This window comes from Lycium barbarum, chromosome 3 (assembly GCF_019175385.1).
Source record: "Lycium barbarum isolate Lr01 chromosome 3, ASM1917538v2, whole genome shotgun sequence".
Lineage (NCBI taxonomy): Eukaryota > Viridiplantae > Streptophyta > Magnoliopsida > Solanales > Solanaceae > Lycium > Lycium barbarum.
In genome coordinates, this window is record NC_083339.1 from 129,448,958 (window position 1) to 129,471,736 (window position 22,779).

At 36.8% G+C, this 22,779-nt stretch overlaps 1 protein-coding gene across 1 annotated transcript; it reads left to right on the top strand.

Annotated features, from left to right (window-relative positions):
• The first annotated feature begins 17,678 nt into the window (after positions 1-17,678).
• On the top strand, positions 17,679-21,248 carry LOC132632468 (leucine-rich repeat receptor-like protein kinase PXL1). The gene is made up of 2 exons (XM_060348411.1): positions 17,679-20,384; positions 20,473-21,248. The coding sequence occupies exons 1-2, from the start codon at positions 17,768-17,770 to the stop codon at positions 20,892-20,894; spliced, it is 3,039 nt and encodes a 1,012-aa protein (XP_060204394.1). The 5' UTR covers positions 17,679-17,767; the 3' UTR covers positions 20,895-21,248.
• Positions 21,249-22,779: the final 1,531 nt, after the last annotated feature.

Genomic DNA, 22,779 nt, shown 5'->3' on the forward strand with positions numbered 1-22,779 from the left:
AATTTCCCCAAATATTCTAGAAATCTCAACAAACATATGAGAGCTTATATACAACACAAAAGTAAGGATTTTGAGTAATTTCAAGTGACAGAATATTAATCGAGGTCCGGGTAATGTATAGTCGCGATTATAGTTTTGTCTTGCGTTGGAGTTGGCTTGGATTCAAAGCAAATATTGAAGGTCTTTCTATTCTAGTACGTATAAGGTATGAATCTTTCTTTATTATCGCTGATTTAGGAATATTTACGAGAATAAGAGTTATAGTTTGCTGTGTTGGTGTTGTTAGCTTATGGATGGAGGTTTGAAGAAAGTTTTGGATGGAATTGTACATATTCGTCATGTAGGATTTTGATGATATTGTTGTTGATGTTGTTAGTATTGTTGGGAGTTGTTTTGGTATTTGGAGGAAGTAGATAATATAAGGGAAATACTACCCAAATTTTCGTAACCCGAATTATTATTCGATGTTTAACGCATCTAAATTGATGTAGGAATATGATAGAAGTATGACTAAAGGTATATTTCTCAATATATAGGTTCGGGTGAAGGGCAAGCATCAGAGTAAGGGATCCTTTAAGTGGTGGCTTGACGAATAAGGTATGTAAGGTGTTCGTTCCTCTCTTTCCTTAGCACGAATCCACCTAGAGCATGAATATTAACGTTCCATAATAACCCACTCCATTCCTATGTCGTATAGCTCAAATCTTGATGTCTTAGTTATTTGATTAATTCTTGGTGTATTATCATGGTAATCGTCATTAAGTTATTTCTTTGGATTCGATATGAATTTCCATAATTCATTCGGAGGTCACTGACCTTATGTCACTCCGAGTGTGTAGTGGCTTTTATTGGGCTCTCGTGCATGCTATTTACATTATGTATACATAACATAATATATTTATGGATTGGGTCGTACGTTCCTCGGCACAAACACATGATATTTATAAATCGGGCCGTACGATCCTCGGCACTAACATATGATATTTATGGATCTGGCCGTACATTTCTCGGCACTAACATATGATATTTATGGATCGAACCGTACATTCCTCGGCAATAACATATATGGATCGGACTGTACGTTCCACAACACTAACATTTATGGATCGAGTTGCATATTCCGCAACACTAACACTTACTCAGTACTTTTACCCATACTGACGTCCCAATGCACGGGACACTGCATTTCGTGCTGCAGGCTCGGACAGAGTTATTAGAGAGCATCCGCAGTAAGACTTCCAGCTTTAGCGGTGTCAGCAAGTGCCACTACTCCAGACGTGTTATCTTTTGGTACTTTCCTGCTAGTGTAATACATGTTCATATGTACGCTCTTAGAGGCTCATAGACATAATGGGGTATGTAAAACTTTGTGTATGGTCATGTTGGCCTTGTTTTGGTCTGTGATACATTCCTGTTAGCCTTGTCGGCTTTATGATACTCGTGAAGTTGTAGCGACCTTGTCAGTTCGCATGTTTACATATGGATTGGATTATCAGATATTTCTATGTTGAGCCTTTTCTGTGTGCAGGTGTACACTAAGTTATAATAAATGGTATTCAAGGTAACCGTTAAGTCAGGTGGTTCCCGACCTATGAGTCGGAGCCCGTTGTACTCCTCGTTGGGGGTATGACATCATATCCTATAATTTAGCTCTACGCCACGATCTAAGATGAGAAGAAAGGTCAATGGTTCCTAAATGCCCTGCAGTCTCTTGTTTATAAGTGTGGCGCGCTTCACACCTATAAACAAGTCCCTACTGGACACGGTCTGTAGACAACCTTAGGACAGAACTGTTCTGATACCAAGTTTGCCAAGCCCCAAATCTGGAGCGGCGTGACCGGTACTCGGTGCCAAACTAGGCCCGAGCGAACCACTCTAAATCTATAACTCTGATAAGGCCTACCTGCTCACAGACAATACCAACAAGCCGGCGAGGCCGTAATTTAGATATATATATAAATGCTGACTATCTCGTCTGAACTGGGCACACACACACCAAAAATATATATACACAACTGAGCAAGATGACGAGGCTACTATGTATGTTGTACAACAAAAATGAGAGCCGACAAGGCTACATAACATCCCAACTACATACAACTGTCTACAGACCTCTAGGGAACACAAGCTATAGAAAGGACAGGATAAGGCCCGGTCATACCCATATATATATATGTCAAAATAGCATACCAAAAGGGACTACAGCTTCGAACCAAGTGGAGCGCCTTGATTGCAGCTGAGTGGAAGACCTACTGAGCTGGATCATCTGTCTGGCTACTTAAACCTGCGGGCATGAACGCAGCGCACCCAAGCAAAAGGGATGTCAGTACGAAACAATGCACTGAGTATGTAAGGCAATGGAATAACTGAAACTGAATTGAAAATAATATAATCTGGAGGCCAAATAATGCCCTGAAAATCTCACCTGACCTGTCTCATATGAAAGGAAATATAATACTATTATATATCTCATTGACCAAGTGGTCAGGCAACTGAAAATTCTCACTGACCCGTCGGCCAGGCATTCTGTCTCACTGAATCGTAGGTCAAGCAGTTTGTCTCACTTACCCGTAGGCCAGGCATATCTGTCTCACTGACCCGTAGGCCAGGAAATCTATCTCATTGACCAAGTGGCCAGGCTAAAGAAAATGTCTCACTTACCAAGTGGCCAGGCTAAAGAAAAATATATATGTATATCATGCATATGCTAAAAAACACTGATATTGTAATATGTCTCTTCTATCTCTCTATAAACTCAAGGACATGGGGAGGGGATATGGCCCCTCAGAAAAAATAACATATCACTCGAAAACTATGCCACAATATGACAAGCTCTACTTTGACAAATCTCTAGTCATAAGGTTCTTTACGCTCCTACCATGTATGGAATCACGCCAAGAAAAGAAAGAACAACCTTAACATACCTGAAGCTTACTTCTCGACCCTCCAACCTACTTTCGGTCTTGCAATCTGCATAAGATCATTCGTAGTCTCCTAATCTACATATAAACCATTCATATTATTGTTAGGCTCATTGGCATATGCTTATCTTAAGCCTTCAAATTAAATCTCCTTAGAATCTGCCGAAAATCGGGCAGCATCTCCCCTGTTTATATCCCTAGCCCAAAATCACAATACCAACAAAACAACAATAATAGCAACACCAATATCAACAATATCATCATCAATATCAATATGCTCAATAAAACATCCCACACGATTTTTCCCCAATTTCTCAATAAATCACTAGACTTTATGAAGCTTTAACAACTAAATTTCCATGGTACAATTCATAATACCCATAGTAAAGAATATCCTTACCTAAATCAAGGTTGGTAGGGCTTGAAATCTTATTTGCCTTCAGAGGCCTCTTTTGATTTGTCGAGATTCGTGGTTTAAAACAAGAAATACAAGACCTTATACGCTTCCCGAGCCTAAATCCCGAGGTTTCACTTGATTTGGGCTAAAATTCTATGGAGGAAGTTGGGAGAATGTTCTAGGGGTTTAGGGAAGGTTTTAGGTGTGTTTGGATGAAAAAATAAGGGGTAAAACCCCTTTTATAATGTTCTAGGGTCGGTTGGTACCGACCTAGAATTTTCGGGTACTGTAGCGCGCGTGTCGCTCACTTCAGCAGTGCGTGTCGCGCACTGTAGCTGCGCGTTTCTACTCTGCCAGCCTGACTTGTAACGTCCATAATTCTCTACTCCGACGTCGTATCGACGAGCGGTTTGTTGCGTTGGAAAATAGACTTCATGAACTTCAATTTAGGATTTTGCTTTACTTCAAAACTCCTCATATACTAAAAGATATTCTTTCACCAAGTTGGCTCATTCTTGTCGTTCAAAGTAGCGCTCATCTTCTTCCAAAGTCATACTAACTCAACTTCTTCCACTCATTTCCTTATAGGACCTTCCGGAATTCCTCATATGCATCTTTTACTCATAAAATGTACTTAATAATGCTTCATCCCTTATACTCTAAAGTTGTTTTACTTAGCCATAGTTCAACATACTTATGCTCAAATTTGATAAGTGCTTCTCCGCAAGTACCGGGTGCAACATAACATGCCAAGGATTATAATTCAAGTTAATTTATATCTCAAAACATCCCCAAACTCATTATTGAACTCTGTTTTCATTTTTCTTCCTTCAACCAAGTTGTATATGTCACGACCCGGCTAGGGGGCCATGACGGGTAGCCGGAGCAGACTACCGAGCACCATTCATCATGCTAACCATCATACCCAATTTGTACACACGTGATCACCAAAACAATACATATATGGATACATAAGCTCTCACGGCTGTAAAAGGATATATACCAATATACACTGGGGTGTTCATAAGACATCTACTACCCACACTTATGTATCTACGAGCCTCTAACTGGAGTATTGAACATAACGACGGGACAAGGCCCCGTCGTGCCCGAATATATACACAAAGAATATATCAAAAACTGCACCTCTGGAGTAGGGAAGTGCTCCTGTGCAAGCTGATCTGGCTCCTAAGGATCTGGACCGTCCCCCTGTCTACCTGTGGGCATGAACACAGCGTCCAAAAAGAAAAGGACGTCAGTATGAATAATGTACTGAGTATGTAAGGCATATACGATAACATAATAAGGAAACATAGAAAGCATAAGAAGAAAAGATAATTGTAGTTGCTTGCCTCTTGAGGCGGAATCATGCATGCTCACTTTTACCTTTCAAACATATCACATATACATACATAATCTGTCTGAATCAGTAACATCATTAGCCCGCGTCCTAGCCTCTCGCGTCCGGGGTAATTAGATCACGCCACCCACTAGTGGTGTCATGTCCGGCCAAATAGGCACGGTGTTATCATAAGCCGCCTGCTGTAACGATGTCATGTCCGGCCAAATAGGCACGGTGTTATCATACATATATACTTATCATGAAGCATGCATAAGAGCTTCAAATAAAAGTTGTACTCTATCGGAGTGACGTAAGGTCGGGAGCCTCCGATCACATTATGGAACATCATCGTTGCTATACCTCTCCTTGAAATAACTAGTATCATGAGGTGAGGCAACAACAAGGAATAACATCAATGAATCGTAAGCATAGGATTATCAAGCTCATGAAGGCATCATTATCATCATTACTATCATAGGACATATCTCATAGGAAGCTCTTAAGGATCTTTAACTTTCATCTTTAGAGATGTAAGAAGGTCATGGGAATATAGGGGGAAGAATTCACAATGTAAGAGTCATGCCTTTGAAAGAAGAGAAATAGCCTCACATACCTTTACGTCTCCTCAACTTTATCGTCTAAGTGTTTGCCTTTTAAGCTCACGATTCTTCCTTCAAGAGAATTTGTACTAATATTAGACAACCGGAAACATACTTAAGCTTAAGCTAAAGCAACTAAAAGTTAACGGAAATTCGGTGACACTTCTTTTGTTTCGACAACTTCTTCCATGCAATAAGATAACCCTCAAACGTCAATAAGAACACTCATGATAACATAACCAATAAATTCTTTAAGTTAAACATTGTTTACTTCTTAAATCCACCTTCAAGATCATCCATAATCTTACCTATATTACAATGTCATTTGCATTATTCATCACAAGGTTGTACTCATAACACGTCAAGAACTATTATTCAAGTTAAGTCATTAATCAAGAGTATCACTATTTCTATATTTGTAGTCCATAGTCTCCTCTCTTCCATAATCCAAGTCTTTCAACCTCTCATTGTTCTTAATAATATGAATTGAACATAAAACTTATTTTTGATGATGTAGGAATGGACTTTGAATGGAATTACTTTACTTGGAGGAAACCCTACTTCAACACCAAAGAGATTCTTGGTTTCCACAAACCCTAGAGAGTATCCTTGCACTTGATTTCACAATTTCTTGGTGTTTACTCCTTGATTTCCCTTGGATATATGATGATATGATGAGAGAATTATTCTAGAACCTTCAAGACTAAGAGAGAGACTCAAATCTGAAAATTTGAAGCTTAGCTCGTTTATTTATAGCTAAAACTAGAAAGTTCCAGAGAAGTGGTTCGATGAGCAGGTCGACGGTCATGTCGACGTGTGGACGTTCCGTCAACCTGCTTCTGCAAACCAGAAGTTGCAGGGTCCTATTGACGGCGGAGATCGATAGCCCGTCGACGTATCCCGTCGATCTGTCTCTGCAGATCAGAATTCTCAAAACATAGCGATGGTGCATATTGACGGCCCGTCGACATGATCGACGGTCCGTCGATAATGTATGGTGTCTGCAAACTTCCCTGAATCTGCTCAGCCTGCGTCGGTTCAATCAATGGGCAGTCTATGTAAGTTTCAGCCGGAGAAGAAAGAATTAGCTCGTGAACTCCACCAGTTAGCTAACCTCGGAGTTTCTCTAATCGACTCAGGCAAGGCAGGGGCTGCTCTTCATAACCCAACTGTTTCGTCCTCAGACAGGGAGATGATTTAAGCAGATTAGGAATTATCACTAACAATAGCTAGACCGAACGCATCAATGGTGGTTTTTTATAAGGTTTTGATAAAATACGGAAACATAAATTCTAACCTAGAAAGCAAGTAAATTGATCAATGGCAATCAAGAATGGAATAAAGGAAACTATTTCTCAAGTAACGATCCAATATATTTCACGAATTTTAAATAACAGTGAGTTTATGTTATTTAGCCTCGGATAATGACTCTAAATTTACTTCTCCCAAAGATTAACTAGACTACCCAATTGAAGATCCCTCAAGCAATAAGGAGCATTAAAAACACCCGAATATGGCTACAAGTGGTATCGCCTATTCCTAGGTCAATTTCCATTAGATGAGGGTTAACGCCCCAAATTCCTGTTAATTATTCTATCCCAATCCTGTTTTTCCTCTTCCAAGTTTCAAACAAAATAAATGGGTGAGTCCTAGGGTTAGCTACTCCCTTGAGAAACGTTGAAGAACAAGAATAATTAAAATAACAAGAACTTACTTGAATATAATAAATAAAGTCGATCAATAAATAAGCACAACAAGAGTATCAATCTTAATTGTCACCAAGAAATTTCCATAAGCAAGGATTAAATAAAAGAAAGAATATTTACGTAGGAACCCTAGCCTCCAAACTTGAGTATAATGCCAAAGATAATTTTACAATGCTCTCAGTTGACTTTTTAAAACAACTGGAATAGCAAAAATCGTCAAAATCCAAGTTCTGTTCGGACTGGGACGAAAAACCTTCAACGCGAACGCGCCACGATTCTGCACGAACGCATCGATGACGTCAGCACCACTTCTTTTTCTTCAGCGCGAACGCGTGACCTTCTAGCGCGAACGCGTAGAGTCACTCCCGCGCGGGGCGCGAACGCGTGGATTACCTGTGCGAACGCGCAGAGTAATTTTCCACCAAAATTTCCAGAATCTCCATTACTTTCCAGTGATCAACTTTTTTCTCTTTTTCACTTGTTTTCCACACTTAGGCTCTAGGGACCTCGTATTACCTGAAACATAATAAAAACCACGTAAAATCACATAGACTTGCTTAAAAACAAGTAAAACTTATAGCCGAAAAGCATCAATTGTGGCGTAAAATCACGCCACATCAACATCCTCAACACATATTAGAAGAAGTTGATGAAGATGATGTAACTATCATAGAAAATGTTGAGGAAGAATCGACCGATGGACCTGAAACAAGTGATGAGGAAGAATCATCTGATGAAAATGAAACAAGCGAGGATGAGTAGGAGGATAACTAGTTGCATGTTAGTTTATTCTATACTTGATAATAACACAATTATATACTTGTTAAATTTTTACCTTCGATCAATATATCATTATTGAGTTATTAATTTTATATATGCAGATGTCATCAGGTGGTAGTGATCAAGGTAGAGGTAGAGGTAGAGGTAAAGATAGAGGTACTAGTAAGAGAAAAGATAAGAGACCTATAGATCTTACAACTACTAGTAGTCAGTCCATTCCGTCCGCTCCACATATGCAGTCTACTTCGCCTTCTTTTTTTATGCATGGCTCTTCTATGAAGGCCCAATCTAGTTAGTGGGTCTTTCAGCCGGCACCACCTCGGTCGGCATTATTTACCTATCCTACTTCTATACCTATACCTATGTATTGCCCACCACGTGGCAAATCTCCTAGCACATCGGCCACTTTGTCTTCTTCTCCTTCTCCAAATGGTACATCTCCAAGTGTATCTAATTTGCGCCTTAGATATAGCAGTTATGATCCTGAGTCACTGCCATCCAACCAGTCTCAGACCCATCGTCGTCCTCCTGCACCTGCTCCTGCTCCTGCACCTGCACCGGCTCCTATATAGGCACCAATATATCATGGTTTACATCCGGGAGATAGAGATGCGATGGGTCGGATTTTCATCGTGCCTGAGGGAGTTGGGTAAGATTGTCTTTTATTAAGTTTTCCTAAAGTTTTTTTCATCTTAATCTAATATGCATTAAATTTTTTAACTACAGGTTCTATCCAGATCACGACACTACAAAAGTCTTGCTGGATGTTGTTCGGAGGCTTTATGGCGATCATTTTTATACTTCATGGGGTGAAATCCCATATGATACTCGACAGGCTATGTTTAGAGAGTTTAACGTATGCATCTTATTATACATTTCATAACTTGAGTTTACTTTTATATAAATCATCTAACATTAGCTATTTGATTTGCAGATGTATTGTACATGGGATCCAATGGACAATGATAGGGTTGCTGCAAACTTTGAGATGAAGGGGAGTGCAAGGTTGTCTGATTGGTTTTCGAGGGCTAGAAGGTATATGAGGATGCCCCAATGGCTAAACGCTGAACAGTGGGAAAGGCATATTGGCGAACTCCTGAGTTTATCGCCAAGTATGAGTAGGCAAAGGCTGCCCGTGCATCCCAGTCTTTGCACACTGCGGGTGCAAGAAGTCAGGGGCACGTGGCTAGGACAATGGTAAGTAATTTTATACTTTTAAAGTTACCTACGATCAATATATCATTATTGACCTATTAATTTTATGTTTAACTTTTTTTTTTTGGGCAGAAAAAAGCTACGGGACAGATGCCAACTCAGGATCAGCTATTCCTAAAGACCCACACAAAAAAGAAGAAGCATGAGTCACATCTGACCGTATGGGTTGAGGACAGGGCTCGTAATTCCTATGTAAGTGATAATTTTATTATTTAAGTAATTATATATAAGTTTAATTATGATATATTCGTTATATACTAAGTTTCATTTTTTAATATACAGACGCAATTTATGAATGATATGGACCAGTACAACCAAACTCAGCCTGAGCATCCGAGCCGTCCTCCACCGGAATTAGAGATAGATTTTTGGTGTAGATCAGTTGGGGGAGTATAAAAGGGTAGAGCATACGGTCTAGGCCCAAGGAACAACTTAAGTCGCCTTCGGTCAGGATTGCGAAGTGAAGGGTCTTCTTGACAAGCCGAGGGAGTTGATGGTGTTCAGGTCACAGCTATGGCGCAGCAAATTGCTGAACTTAATAGGAAATTAGCTGATACTGAGGCAAAAAGATTTGAGGAAAGTAACACCATGAAAGCGAGCCTTGAATCGCTAATGGCACAAGTTAAAAGCCACATTGCATGTGGACAATTTGGTGTACCCCCTTCCCCCCCCCCCCCCCCCTTCCGACCCAGAAGATGATGATGACGGTGATTACGTAACCCGGACACTGGATGATCAGTTGTAGTAGTTTGGATTTAATAATGGACTTATGTTAAAACTAGTTAATGGTACTTTTGGTTGGACATTTAAATATTTCTGAACTTTGAAGGTCTATTTAGATCGTATTTGATGTGTTTAGATAGTGTTTGATGTATTTTATTATTACTTAGGGTGATTTTATGCATTGTAGCTCTTTTAGAATTGATTTGGAGCATTTTAATGCTAGTTTTGAGCAGCTTTTGGTACTGATTTCTGAGCAGTTTTTGGTACTGATTTCTGTGCAAGTGTGGTTGCAAAAATGCATGATTTTCATGCAGGAAATTTTCCAGAAAATCGACGCAGTCCATCAATTTTCTGGAAATTAATTTTGCAAATTTTCCAGAAAACCGACTCTGTCCGTCGGTTTTCTGGAAATTAATTCTTAAATTTTATGAAAAAACCGACGCACTGCGTCGGTTTTTTGATTAAAATAAAAAAAATTATATAAAAAACCGACACAGTGCGTCATTTTTTTCTTAAAATATATATTATTTTTATATAAGATAAAAAATCAGAAATTAATAAAACTGACTCTGTCCGTCGATTTTTTTTATTTTTTTATTTTTTAAAATTATTGAATAAAACCAGACGGACTACGTAACCGCGCAGTCCATCGGAAAAAACCAACGTGGTCCGTCGTTTTTCAAAAAGCGAGGCTATGAAAACCGACGGACCTTAAAGGTTCGGTTTCCCATCAGTTTCATTAAAAAAACCGACGCTGGTCGTCGGTTTTCGTCATCGGTTTTTCCCCTTTTTTTAATAGTGAATTATGAGGGTGTTTTTTGAAGAAGGTTACACCTGATCCATTGCTGCTGTTTGTTCTTACTGCATTCAAAGCAGATCTGCTGCATTTCAAGTTTTGAGGCCAGATATTATGTTTTCTTGATGGGTTGGTTGCACTTCTTAAAATGTTTCTACCATCGTGTTGCTATGTTATATCCTTGAGCCTGTTGTAACTTGATGGTTGCTACTTGTTGGTTGAACCAATGTGTTGAGGGAAATAGATACTACACTTGTTTGGTTGATAAGCTGTTGCACTTTGTCATTAGCTATTGTTATGTATGACTATTCTGCTGGTTCCAAGAACAGTTGCGGCACTTTGAGAAAGTTGATGTTATGTTTTCTTAATGGGTTGCTGCATTCCTTGAGATATTGTTGCCATCCTGTTGCTAATAGGTCCATTGCCATGAACTGCTAATTTGGGCTGAAAGATGCCATCTCTTGGTTTTGAGACCATTGTTGCAGCATTTTGCTCAGTTTCGTGCCACTGGTGCTGCGTTTGTTTAGCCTGTTGTTGCTACACCTTTGGCTAGTTGTCTGAAAGCTATTATAGAACAGCTGCTATCAATTCTGGCATTTTGCTGAAAAAAAACAGATGCTACACTTTAAAATCCTCACTGATTTGAACTCAATACTATACTAGGGCTAATGAAAAAAAAATGATTTTTGAGGCCACACCTAGTCCGAAAAGGTTATCCCTCGGTTTGGGCAAGGATGATTCTCAGATTGATATCATGAGGTAGGAACCGACATGTTCCTGGCAAGGCAACTAGAATGGTCACTAATTCGCAGCCGCGACATGATTCGGGTTCCTTTGCCATATTCGGAACCGTGAGTCTGAGCCCCCGTAATCAAAGCTCCCAAAGTTTGATACGAGTCCGAGGGATATTATTAATCATATTCATAAACGTCGCCCTATGGGGTGGCGTATCAATTGACTAACTATTTTCATTTCATTCTTGCGAGGTACAACTAATTAATATGGGTCTGTGAGGTAAGATTCTAGCAGAAATGGAAGTGAAGTAAAGTTGAAGGCCCGACGGCTCATATGAAGGACAAGAAGAGCATAGAAGAACGAGAACGAGGCTGCTGAATGATTTGGGCCCAAGGCCGTAAAAAGCTAAACTTTTCTTCCCCTTCTTGTAATATAGTTTTACATTATTTTCTATGCGAACATGCAAATACATTTGTATAGATATTGAAACCCCTACAGGTTAGAACCTAGGATTTGGGTAGACGATGTTTCAAAACTATATCCAAATGATGAAAGAGTTGTATTCCACTTGATTAAAACAAATAAAAGTGAAAGTATATGTTTCTTGCAAAAAGTTGATTATTTCTGAATACCTCTTTAAAAGTGTTTTTAATTTGAAAAATCTGAGAAAAGAAAGTAAAAGAAACATTTGGGCTAAGACCCAACTCAATGAATTCAAATAAGTGGAATTCCCTTTAAAATCTGAGTTTGGGAAAATATCTCTGAGGATATGGTTGACTAAAGAGATAAAATGTGGATAATGCATGAATTAAATAAAGATTGTACATATATATTTTTCTTACATACAAATACGTGGCATTAGTTTTAGATGGGATATACCCAACATACTTATAAGTAAAAGGACAAACTATTTTTATCTGGATATTTTAAATTTGAACTCAAAGTACCCTTACTTAAAGGGAATTTGTTTAACTCTTTTAAAACCAAAATGATACACCACGACAGTATTTTTATACAGGAAACTAAACAAAACATAAGCAGTTCATACATAATCACAAATTGAAGCTCGAAGGTCAACCGTATTCTACGGATCCTTAATATTGGAGTGCCTAACACCTTCCCCAGGGGATAATCAGAACCCTTACTTAGAACTTTGGATTACGAAAGATTTTTCACTGTATTTGAATAAACCCTTCAAAATCGTTTTTTCTAATTTCCTAAAAATTAGGTGGCGACTCTTTTAAAACGAAGTCCGAAAGAGCACCAACGAGTTCGCAGTAGCCTTTTATGCCCTAAACCGGCTTAAAAAGCGAACTGTTACAATATTAATTAAATCTAAATTAAAATTAATATTAGTTTTTTATCTATTATTTCAAGTTTATCCTTCTGCACCTGTGGACCCGTCTCCTGATGAGATGGACTCGTCTCCTGATGCTGATGAGATTCTGACCGTACATAGCGCACGTAAACCCAAGAAGAAGCAAATTATGCTCAAGGGCGCAAGGAAGGGAAGGGGGATGATCATGACATAGAGCATCCTATTATTAAGAGGAAGAAGGGGGATGGAGATGATGGTAAGGGTGGTGGGGATAGCCTTAGGCCTAAGGTTACTCTAAAGGCTCCCACATGTGGGACCCATTAGAGATTATGTATGTGTAAATAAATTGTACATTTTATGTTAATATTATATTTTTTTGGTATTATTTTAATAATGATAATTAGTTATCTTAGTCTTTATTATCGTTTATTAATAACTCATGCGACGTCCTAAATTAATTATGAAAAAAATCTCGACATATTTGAAATAAAGTAATGCCTTGACTAAATAATAAAACAATTAAATCAAAACCTTATAAAATAAAACACTTAAACCTAACGATAACAAGTTTCCAAACAAAATTTACTTCGGGGTACTTTACAACCCCTAAAACGACGATCCAAACGTTTAGGTATACTTGATGTATTGAGCCTACATTATTATTCGCAGAAAAAAATATTAGGTTCTATATAAAGTATTGATATTCTAGAGTTTTGAGACATGACTAATCTTTGGTCAAAGTATGAAAAAATGTAAATTTCAAAACTTCGAAATTATACAAAGTGTGGAGAAAATAAATCTAATACTAACCCCTATTGCGCACGAAAGTAGTGCGCAATAAGACTTAACTGTAGCCGTTACAGTTAAGTCTAGTCCGCAAATGACATTTTTGTAACTTTTTTTTGTGGTTGTTTTGGATCAAAATCCCCCTGTTGGGATCATTTAAGTTGCGGACTCCCAGTATTACGTATTCATTTTCTTTATCCATCTTCCTTCCTATAATTAAAAAATGTTGGCAAATAGTGAACAGTTGGTTCCATTAAACGTTCTTAAAAAAACTATGTCGCAGCATGTTTTAATGTATCACGAATTTAAATCTTAGTATTTGTTAATTAGATCTCGATTGTTCTTGATCATTCAGTTAGAAAATTATCGATATTTGAGTTCCTTTTTAAAATTGCAAAGCTGCATATACCCCTCAATTTTGCAATTTAGAGCACATATATTCGATAAAAATGTGCTGCATGTACACCCCTGACACATAAATGGTGTAAATATACTCCCGCCGTCACACAAATGATGCAAATATACTTTTTTTGCTGACATAGTTTTTAAAAAAAAAAATATTAGCTTAATTTTCATTTAATAAAATGTCACGAGATTTTAAAAAAATAAGTCTACCTATTTTCTTGAGTAGACTTATTTTTTATAACCACAAGACAAAAAAAAATTCTAGTAGATTGTCTGGTTCGTTTAAAAAGAATATCTCCTTGGCTTTAAAAAAAATGTCTATCATTTTTCAAACGAATCAGACCCGATCCACTAGAAAAAAATTACCGTGTGGCTTTAAAAAATAAGTCTATTGGTAGATTTCTTTTTTTTAAAAAAAAAAAGGTTACGTGACATTTTTTTTAAGTCAAAAAAACATGCTAAATATTTTTTTTTTAATTCTATCATCAAAAAATAATATATTTGCACCATTTGTGTAACGGCATGAGTGTATTTGCACATTGTCCCTTAAAAAGATTATAAGAAAATCTACCTACCCCGCCAAACAAGCCGATTAACTTTTCCTTCTTTCTTTATCACCCGCCCCTTAAGGGCCTTGCATATTTGGCTATCCTGGTGTGCCACTTTTCCCCATATGAGATGACGTGCTCCGATTTGTGCTACCCTTGAACTTAGTGTGAGTTACCGAACCAGTGCGATCACGTTCAGCAGATGCATAAATGTAGATGTTATTGCATATGACTCGTGGTTATTCTTTCTTAAGGCTATCACCATAGTTGATTTTGCAGTTTGCAAGAACCGAATTCAAGAGTAAGAGATGAAGGGTAGGTTCTTTTACAATTCAGAGCTTAAAAACTACAATTTTACATGTTCCGCGATTTTCTTGGCCTTGAATTTGATTGGACATGTCATGTCACTTGTACCTTACATGAGTTTGAACCTCCATTTGAAGTAGACCTTGGACTTGAAACTAATAAAATGAACTTATTAAACTTGTAAATTTCAAATTAATAGCTCAAGCCAAATGGACTGAGATTTAATTTAAACCCATATATGTAATCGGACCTAGAAAATCCAATTAACTTTTTAGTGTTTACATGGGTTTTGTAGAATTTTTTTTCAAGATATACGGTATTCATATGCTATTGAATGATAAGCAGTGGCGGAGCCACATGCATCCAAGAGGTGTCACAGACACCCCTTCGCAAAATAATTACACTGTGTAAATACATAAAAAATTATTTTTATGTATATATACTATGTATTGAACCATCTTAAATTTTTCGTATATTTACTTATTTATATTTTAACACCCCTTAGTAAAATTTCTGGTTCCGTCACTGATGATAAGAATAGTCTAATTGAACTGGGCCATGCAGTATAAGGTTTAATAGTCTTTTAACGCAATTTTCAACTTCTATATTGATGATTATATGAGTTCAAGTTGCTACTATATGTTTAGAGCTTGTGATACTACAAGAGTAATGCTCAAAAGCAAAAAGAAGGTTAAAGAGAAGAAAAAGGAATTACTAGAAAGCATATATACATATATTTCATATAATTGGTTCAATGATGAAATCTTGATAGTGGCTTTGGTATAAAAGCCATGTGGGGCACCTAAGGCTCCACCTCATGGATTCTAGCTATTGCTTCAATAATAGCATAATATGTTTTTATCAATTGGAAAAAAATTAAAAAGTTTGATTTTCTTGATCTTTTGAAGATGACGGTTCTTTTGTATTTTCTCTTATTTTTCTCCCCTTTAAAATGCACTAGTTGTTTGAGTGTGGCAAATGTGGGTCTAGTAAGTGTCCCCTCCAATAATGCATGGGATAATGCATAGTTTCATTCAATCATTCATTTCCAAGAGGAAGCTGCAACTGCAACTTCAGGTCCTCTTCACATGGTTTCCTACCCTTTTTTTTCAAAGAGAGAGAGAGATTTATTTAATTTATTAACATATCATATCACACATATCAACCTTTTCAGTACTCTCTCTATATTGTTTTAAAATTTTCCTTTTTGCTATTATTAATATTAGGAAATATTACGGCCAAATACCGTTCGGTCATCTAGTTCACAAAATATGTACACAGTGTAGAGATAGCATATAAAATATACTAAATATACATATACTATACGTCTATAATATCTATACACATGATATACAAATATATATACATATAATATACATACCTATACACCGTTTATACAGTCAAAGTGTATAAGCAGTGTATACTTTGACCTTGTTTGATAAACTAGATGGTACATTTAGGTAAGTTTCCCCTAATATTATTATGTAAATAAAACGAAGTATTATATACTACTTATTAAAGAAGGTTCACTTTGCCAGATGGGTCCATGTGATTACCAAGTAAACCTGCAAATTTTTGTCATTTCATTATTTGGAAGAATGCTATTTTTATGGACTGGACACTCATTAATTTTCTCTCTCTAGTTTTGCATATAGTGGTTATTACAAATTATTTTATGTGTGAGAATGTTATTTAAAAAGGGACTAATGAAGAGAGATACTTCCAACCATTTAACATGCCCTAACATGTAGAGATTCGAATGCATTTTTGCCATTTGATTATTATTACTTATTTTCTTTTTCTTTTTGGATTCCACTTGATTTGGTTCATTTCATATTTGTTTTTCAGTATAATGCTTCATAATTCCCACTCTACCACTTTAACGACGGATGAAAAAGAAATTGGCATTTATAAAGTTTTTTTTCTCAGTTTCAGTATTGGTGGTTTCGGTCTGTTATTTTTTGAAAGTGTCGATGAAATTAGAATAAGATTTAACCTTAAGACCTTATTTACTTTCTCAAATATGTTTAATTCGATTAGATACCTTTTCAAAAAATGTATTTAGTTGTGGGGTTGCTTGAAATGCGAAGAAATAAGAAGTTTTAATTCTGAAAACAAAAATTTAATATACAACATACATTAGAAAGCGTACATATTGCTTCTTACTCTCAACGTATGTTAGTGGCGGAGACACTCATGTGTGTCATCTGATAGTTTTATTAGTCGAGCAAAATCACAAATATATATATATAAATAATTTTTTTTTTAAAATCAATATTCTATGTACAAAAATTAGGTCGATGGCTTAAAAATAGAACTAAAAAATATCAATTTGGGACAAATAATAAAGTCTTAAACCTCTATAATCCCATATCCAAACTCACATAGATATATGTTGTAATAATAGATTTAACACATGGTAGAAAATGTTGGTAACTAGCAAAATTCATTGTTGCTTATAGTTTGACTCCAAATAATCTTGTCCTTCACAATTCACTTAAACAGAAGTAACTAAAAGTAGAATTTAGAAATTCCTTAGTCTAAAATAAGAAAACAAAAATTTGATTAAACAATGCACCCCACAACTCTCTTCCAAACAGACCAAAATGCACTGACAGAAACTGAAAAGGCAGTCTATATATCAGTAGTAAATTTTAATGATAAAGATTAAAAAGAAGAGAAAAGAAACTGTCATTCAGAATTAATAGTTTGACCTTTGATCAATTATGAGAAAAAGTACAAAACAACCATAAACAAGTGTATGTTTTTCGTAAATAAATCACTGAAAACACATTCCTTGCCATGTTTTAATGTCGATTCCATTCTAAATAACTCCAAAAACTTTACAAGTCATTAGGTACAAATCCATAGCTGGTTCTGATCCCATTTCCCAAGACTTCACGAACTCTCAATTTTATTAATTAATTAACTATTAATCCCCCTCCATTAGTGTCTAATCATTACATTCTTACTAAATGAAAGATAAGAAAAAAATAACATGCATACAGATAGATATGGGTCCCATTTTTAGTTAATCATAATAACTAACTGATTAGTACTTTTCAATGTCTTGTCAAATAGTATAAGTTATTTTGATAACTTCCACACAAGTTTGTTCCCAAGAACCAAAATGAATGTTGCAAAACTGACCTGAGAGGAATCAAAGAGCGAAAATAGAAAAGATCAAACCATGAAAAGTATTCATCTTTTTTGCTTGTTGTTTTTCTTGGTTGTTTCATCAAATGGGGATGAAGTTTCTACATTGTTAGCTATAAAGTCCAGTCTTGTTGATCCAATGGATCACCTCAAAGATTGGAATGGAAGCTCATCAAGTTTTCTTGATCATTGTAAATGGAGTGGTGTCTTTTGCAACTCCAAAAGCTATATAGAGAAACTTGACTTGTCAAACATGAATCTCAGTGGCATTGTTTCAGATCAAATTCAAAGGCTGGAAAGTCTATCTTCACTCAATCTTTGCTGCAATGATTTCTCCACTTCATTGCCAAAGTCGTTAGCCAATTTCACTTCTTTAAAGAGCATTGATGTGAGCCAAAACAACTTTGTTGGCAAGTTTCCTGCTGGTCTTGGAATGGCTATTGGCTTGAGATATCTCAATGCTTCTAGCAATAACTTTGAGGGGTTTCTCCCTGAGGATCTTGGAAATGCCACGTTGCTCAAAGTCATGGATTTTCGAGGGAGTTTTTTCGAAGGTTCAATACCTGTATCTTTCAAGAATCTGCAGAATTTGAAGTTTTTTGGCCTATCTGGGAATAATCTTTCCGGAGAGATCCCTCGGGAGCTTGGTGAGTTGAATGCTGTGGAGACTATAATTCTTGGATACAATCAATTTGAAGGTTCTATTCCAGCTGAGTTTGGTAACTTAAGTAACCTTCAGTATCTTGACTTGGCTGTTGGCACTTTAAGTGGTCAAATTCCAGCTGAATTAGGTAAGCTGAAGAACCTGAACACAGTTTACTTGTATCAAAACAGTTTTGAAGGGAAGATTCCAGCTGAAATTGGAAATATCACATCTTTAGTTTACTTGGATCTTTCTGACAACAACATTTCTGGGGAGATTCCAAATGAGTTAGCAGGTTTGAAGAATTTGCAGCTGCTAAATCTCATGTGCAATAACTTAACTGGTCTCATTCCAACCAAGCTTGGTGAGTTAGAAAATCTTGAGATTCTTGAACTATGGCAAAATTCTTTAAATGGAACTTTGCCAGTGAATCTTGGAAAAAATTCTCCCTTGCAATGGTTAGATGTTTCTTCGAATTCCCTGACAGGTGAGATCCCTCCTGGCTTGTGTGATTCTGGCAATTTAACAAAGCTCATTCTCTTTAACAATTCCTTCTCTGGACCAATCCCATTAGGCCTCTCTAATTGTTCTTCACTCGTCCGAGTTAGAATCCAAAATAATCTTCTCTCGGGCATAATTCCGATTGGCTTTGGAACACTTCCTATCCTCCAAAGATTGGAATTGGCTAAAAACAATCTCATTGGTGAAATTCCTGTGGATTTCACTCTGTCTACTACTCTTTCTTTTATCGATGTCTCCTCGAACCACCTTGAATCATCTTTGCCTTCTAGCATTTTGTCCATTCCTAGCCTGCAAACCTTTATAGTCTCCAATAACAATCTTAAAGGAAACATTCCTGACCAATTCCAAGATTGTCCTTCCTTATCTTTGCTTGATCTTTCAAGCAACCATTTCTCAGGGAAAATTCCTCAGAGTATTGCTTCATGTGAAAAGCTAGTGAATCTTAATCTAAGAAACAACCAATTCAGTGGTGAAATCCCAATTCACATTGCCACATTGCCAACTTTATCTATTCTTGATTTATCAAACAACTCCTTAGTTGGAAAAATACCAATGGACTTTGGTAGCTCTCCAGCTCTAGAAATGCTTAATCTATCCTACAACAAGCTTGAGGGTCCAGTTCCAAGAAATGGGATACTCATGACCATTAATCCCAATGATCTGATAGGAAATGCTGGTCTTTGTGGTGGCATACTTCCACCGTGTTCTCAAAGTCGTCTCACCGTCACGGCTTCAAAGACTCATCATGTCAATCACATAATCATGGGATTCATTGTTGGAATCTCGGTTATCTTAGCTGTTGGAATCATTGTTCTAGCAGGGAGATTGATGTACAACGGATGGTACTTGTGCAACAGCTTTTTCAAAGATTTTGGGTTCAACAAGAACAACTCAGAATGGCCTTGGAGGCTTGTAGCATTCCAGAGGCTTAACTTCACAAGTACTGATATTCTGGCTTGCCTAAAAGAGTCAAATGTGGTAGGCATTGGTGGCAATGGCATTGTCTACAAGGCTGAGACTCAGAGGCCGCATTCTGTTGTAGCAGTTAAAAAGTTATGGAGATCCTCAGATGGAGACATTGAAGCAGGAGATGATCTCTTTGCAGAGGTAGATCTTTTAGGGAAGCTTCGTCACAGGAACATTGTTAGGCTATTAGGCTATCTTCACAATGAGACTGATGTCATGATGTTATCTGAATACATGCCTAATGGAAATCTTGGTGCTGCTTTGCATGGAAAAGAAGCTGGAACAATGCTCGTAGATTGGTTGTCAAGATACAATGTTGCCCTCGGTGTTGCTCATGGCCTCGCGTATCTTCACCATGATTGCCATCCACCAGTCATACATCGCGATGTCAAGTCAAGCAACATTCTCCTAGATTCAGATTTTGAGGCAAGAATTGCAGATTTTGGCTTGGCAAGGATGATGCTTCACAAGAATGAGACTGTTTCTATGGTGGCAGGATCATATGGCTATATAGCACCAGGTAGATTTAATTTTCCGATGATACCACTAACAAGAAAATTCATTTCACTTCATATCGTCTCATTTTCCTTTTTCTGTTGTTTTGGCAGAATACGGATACACATTGAAGGTTGATGAGAAGAGCGACATATACAGCTATGGGGTGGTGCTTTTGGAGCTTGTGACTGGAAAAATGCCATTAGACAGTTCGTTCGGAGATCAATCGATTGACATTGTAGAATGGGTTAGAAGGAAAGTAAACAACAAGGCATCAGAAGAAGCATTAGATGCTGATGTAGCTGGCCAATGTAAACATGTACATGAAGAGATGCTTCTTGTCCTAAAGATTGCACTTCTTTGCACTGCTAAGCTTCCCAAAGAAAGGCCATCAATGAGAGACATTATAACAATGCTTGGAGAGGCAAAACCAAGAAGGAAAAGCATTTGCCAGAGTTGGGGTTATAATGGTACTAGTACTGCTAACAAAGACAAGTTAATCTTTGCACATTCACCAGTTGTAGGCCTTTTATAAGTACCAAATCGTTCTTTTTTTCTTAATCTCTTTTTCCTCTTGAAGGGGAACCTTGGATCAAAGGTAAAGTTGTCGTATAGGTCAGAGGTTCGAGCCGTGAAAATAGCCACTAATGCTTGCATTAGGTTAGGTTGTCTACATCAATGCCAGAGCGGGATGCTTTGTGCACTAGACTGCTCCTTCACTTCAATATCTAGTACTAGTATATCTTCATTTGCAAGAGTTCAAATGTAAAGAGTTTTTTTCCTTCCTTTTCCTTCTTTACATTCTGTAATTGATAATAGAGAAGAGGAAATTGTTTAGTTTGTTTCTACTAAATGAGGGAAATAGCGATGGAAGCTGATCTTGCATATCCTTGAGATTTGTATGAATACAACCTAATATGTTCTTCTAGCCTAGTAATTTCCTATTTGTCCGTATAATACATACTCCCTCCGTTACATAATAAGTGGTGATTTTATCTTTTCATTTTTGTTTCAAATTAAATGGTGTTTCACAAAATCAAGAAGACACTAATTTTTTTTTCTTTTAATTTACTCTTATTTAAATAAATGAGGTTTTACATAACCAAGAAATCATTAAACAGTTGTTTCTTTTTCAAGATATTTGATTAAAGGTAAGTTAGTAAAAACACTTATTACTTTTTAGAAGTGAGTAATTTTCTTTAGGGATGTGCCCAAGCTAAAACACCACTTAGAATCAAACGGAATTAGTAGATGTTATATTCGGGCAATTCGCACGATTGCCCCTATTTTGGGGTGGTCTGTAAGTTTTGCCTCTCAAATTGGCGATTTTTAATTTTTGCCCTTCACCTAAAAAAGTGGCTGAAAATACCTCGAGGTTTTGAATTCGAATCCCAACTCAGTAAAAAAATAACAATTTTCGCAAGGTAAAAGTTTCGCAAAAGTTATGCCTTAAGGAATAACTTCAGTAGTTCTAAGTTATACCTTAAGGACATAAGAGTTTCTAAGGCTCTGAAACGGTTTGTGTTCAAGCAAATTTTCGCGCGCACGTATGTATATGTCCTTTTGGAGCCTATTTTTGTGGATATGTCCTTTCAGAGGCTCACGTAAGGATATATCTGTCACCAAATCATGTTATTTACACCAAATCTCATCAAGCACAATGAATTATATTTTTATTTTTATTTTGGTTTATAATTCAACAATGGTTGCTCCAACAGCCAGAACTACATCAAGGGTCAGAATTGTAGCATACGTGAATTGAGATTCAATAAGATGATTTTATAGTTGGTAACTTATATTTCTATTATATTTCTATTTCATTCAAGAGCTAAAAAGTGTATTTCTACATCTGATTCAAAGTTCCGCTAAAAATGTGTATTGCTACATTTCCGATCCAACATAATTGAAAGCAGGGTGAGCAAACAAAGGATGCTAGCATGCGGAATAATATCATATAATATGAGGCTCTAAAACTGTTTGTGTTCGAGAACGTGTCACTTGATGTCACTGTTTCAATTTTTAATTTTGCCAAGGAATATGCCTCTGCAAAAAATTTAATTTTTTATTTTGCTAAATAATTTGCTAATTGCAGTTTTTTTAACTGTTGCGGATTTTTTATTTATATTTTTAAATTTTGATTTTTGTAGTGACGACACTTGTCATCTTACCATGCTTTTGCCTCTCCTATTCTATATAGATAGATAGATTTTCTCTTTTTTGCTCTATCTCGTAAGGCCAAATGCATATGTGGGCCCTTTAAAGTTGTCAAAAATTTTCATTTTGACACCTCAACTAAAAATTTTTCCTATTAGACACTTATTGTAAGTATAAAGTGTGTCTATGAGCACCTCTCTAATACGGCCCAAAGTACACATGCTACTGATGTGGAAAAATAACGAATAACATAATAACACATGGCG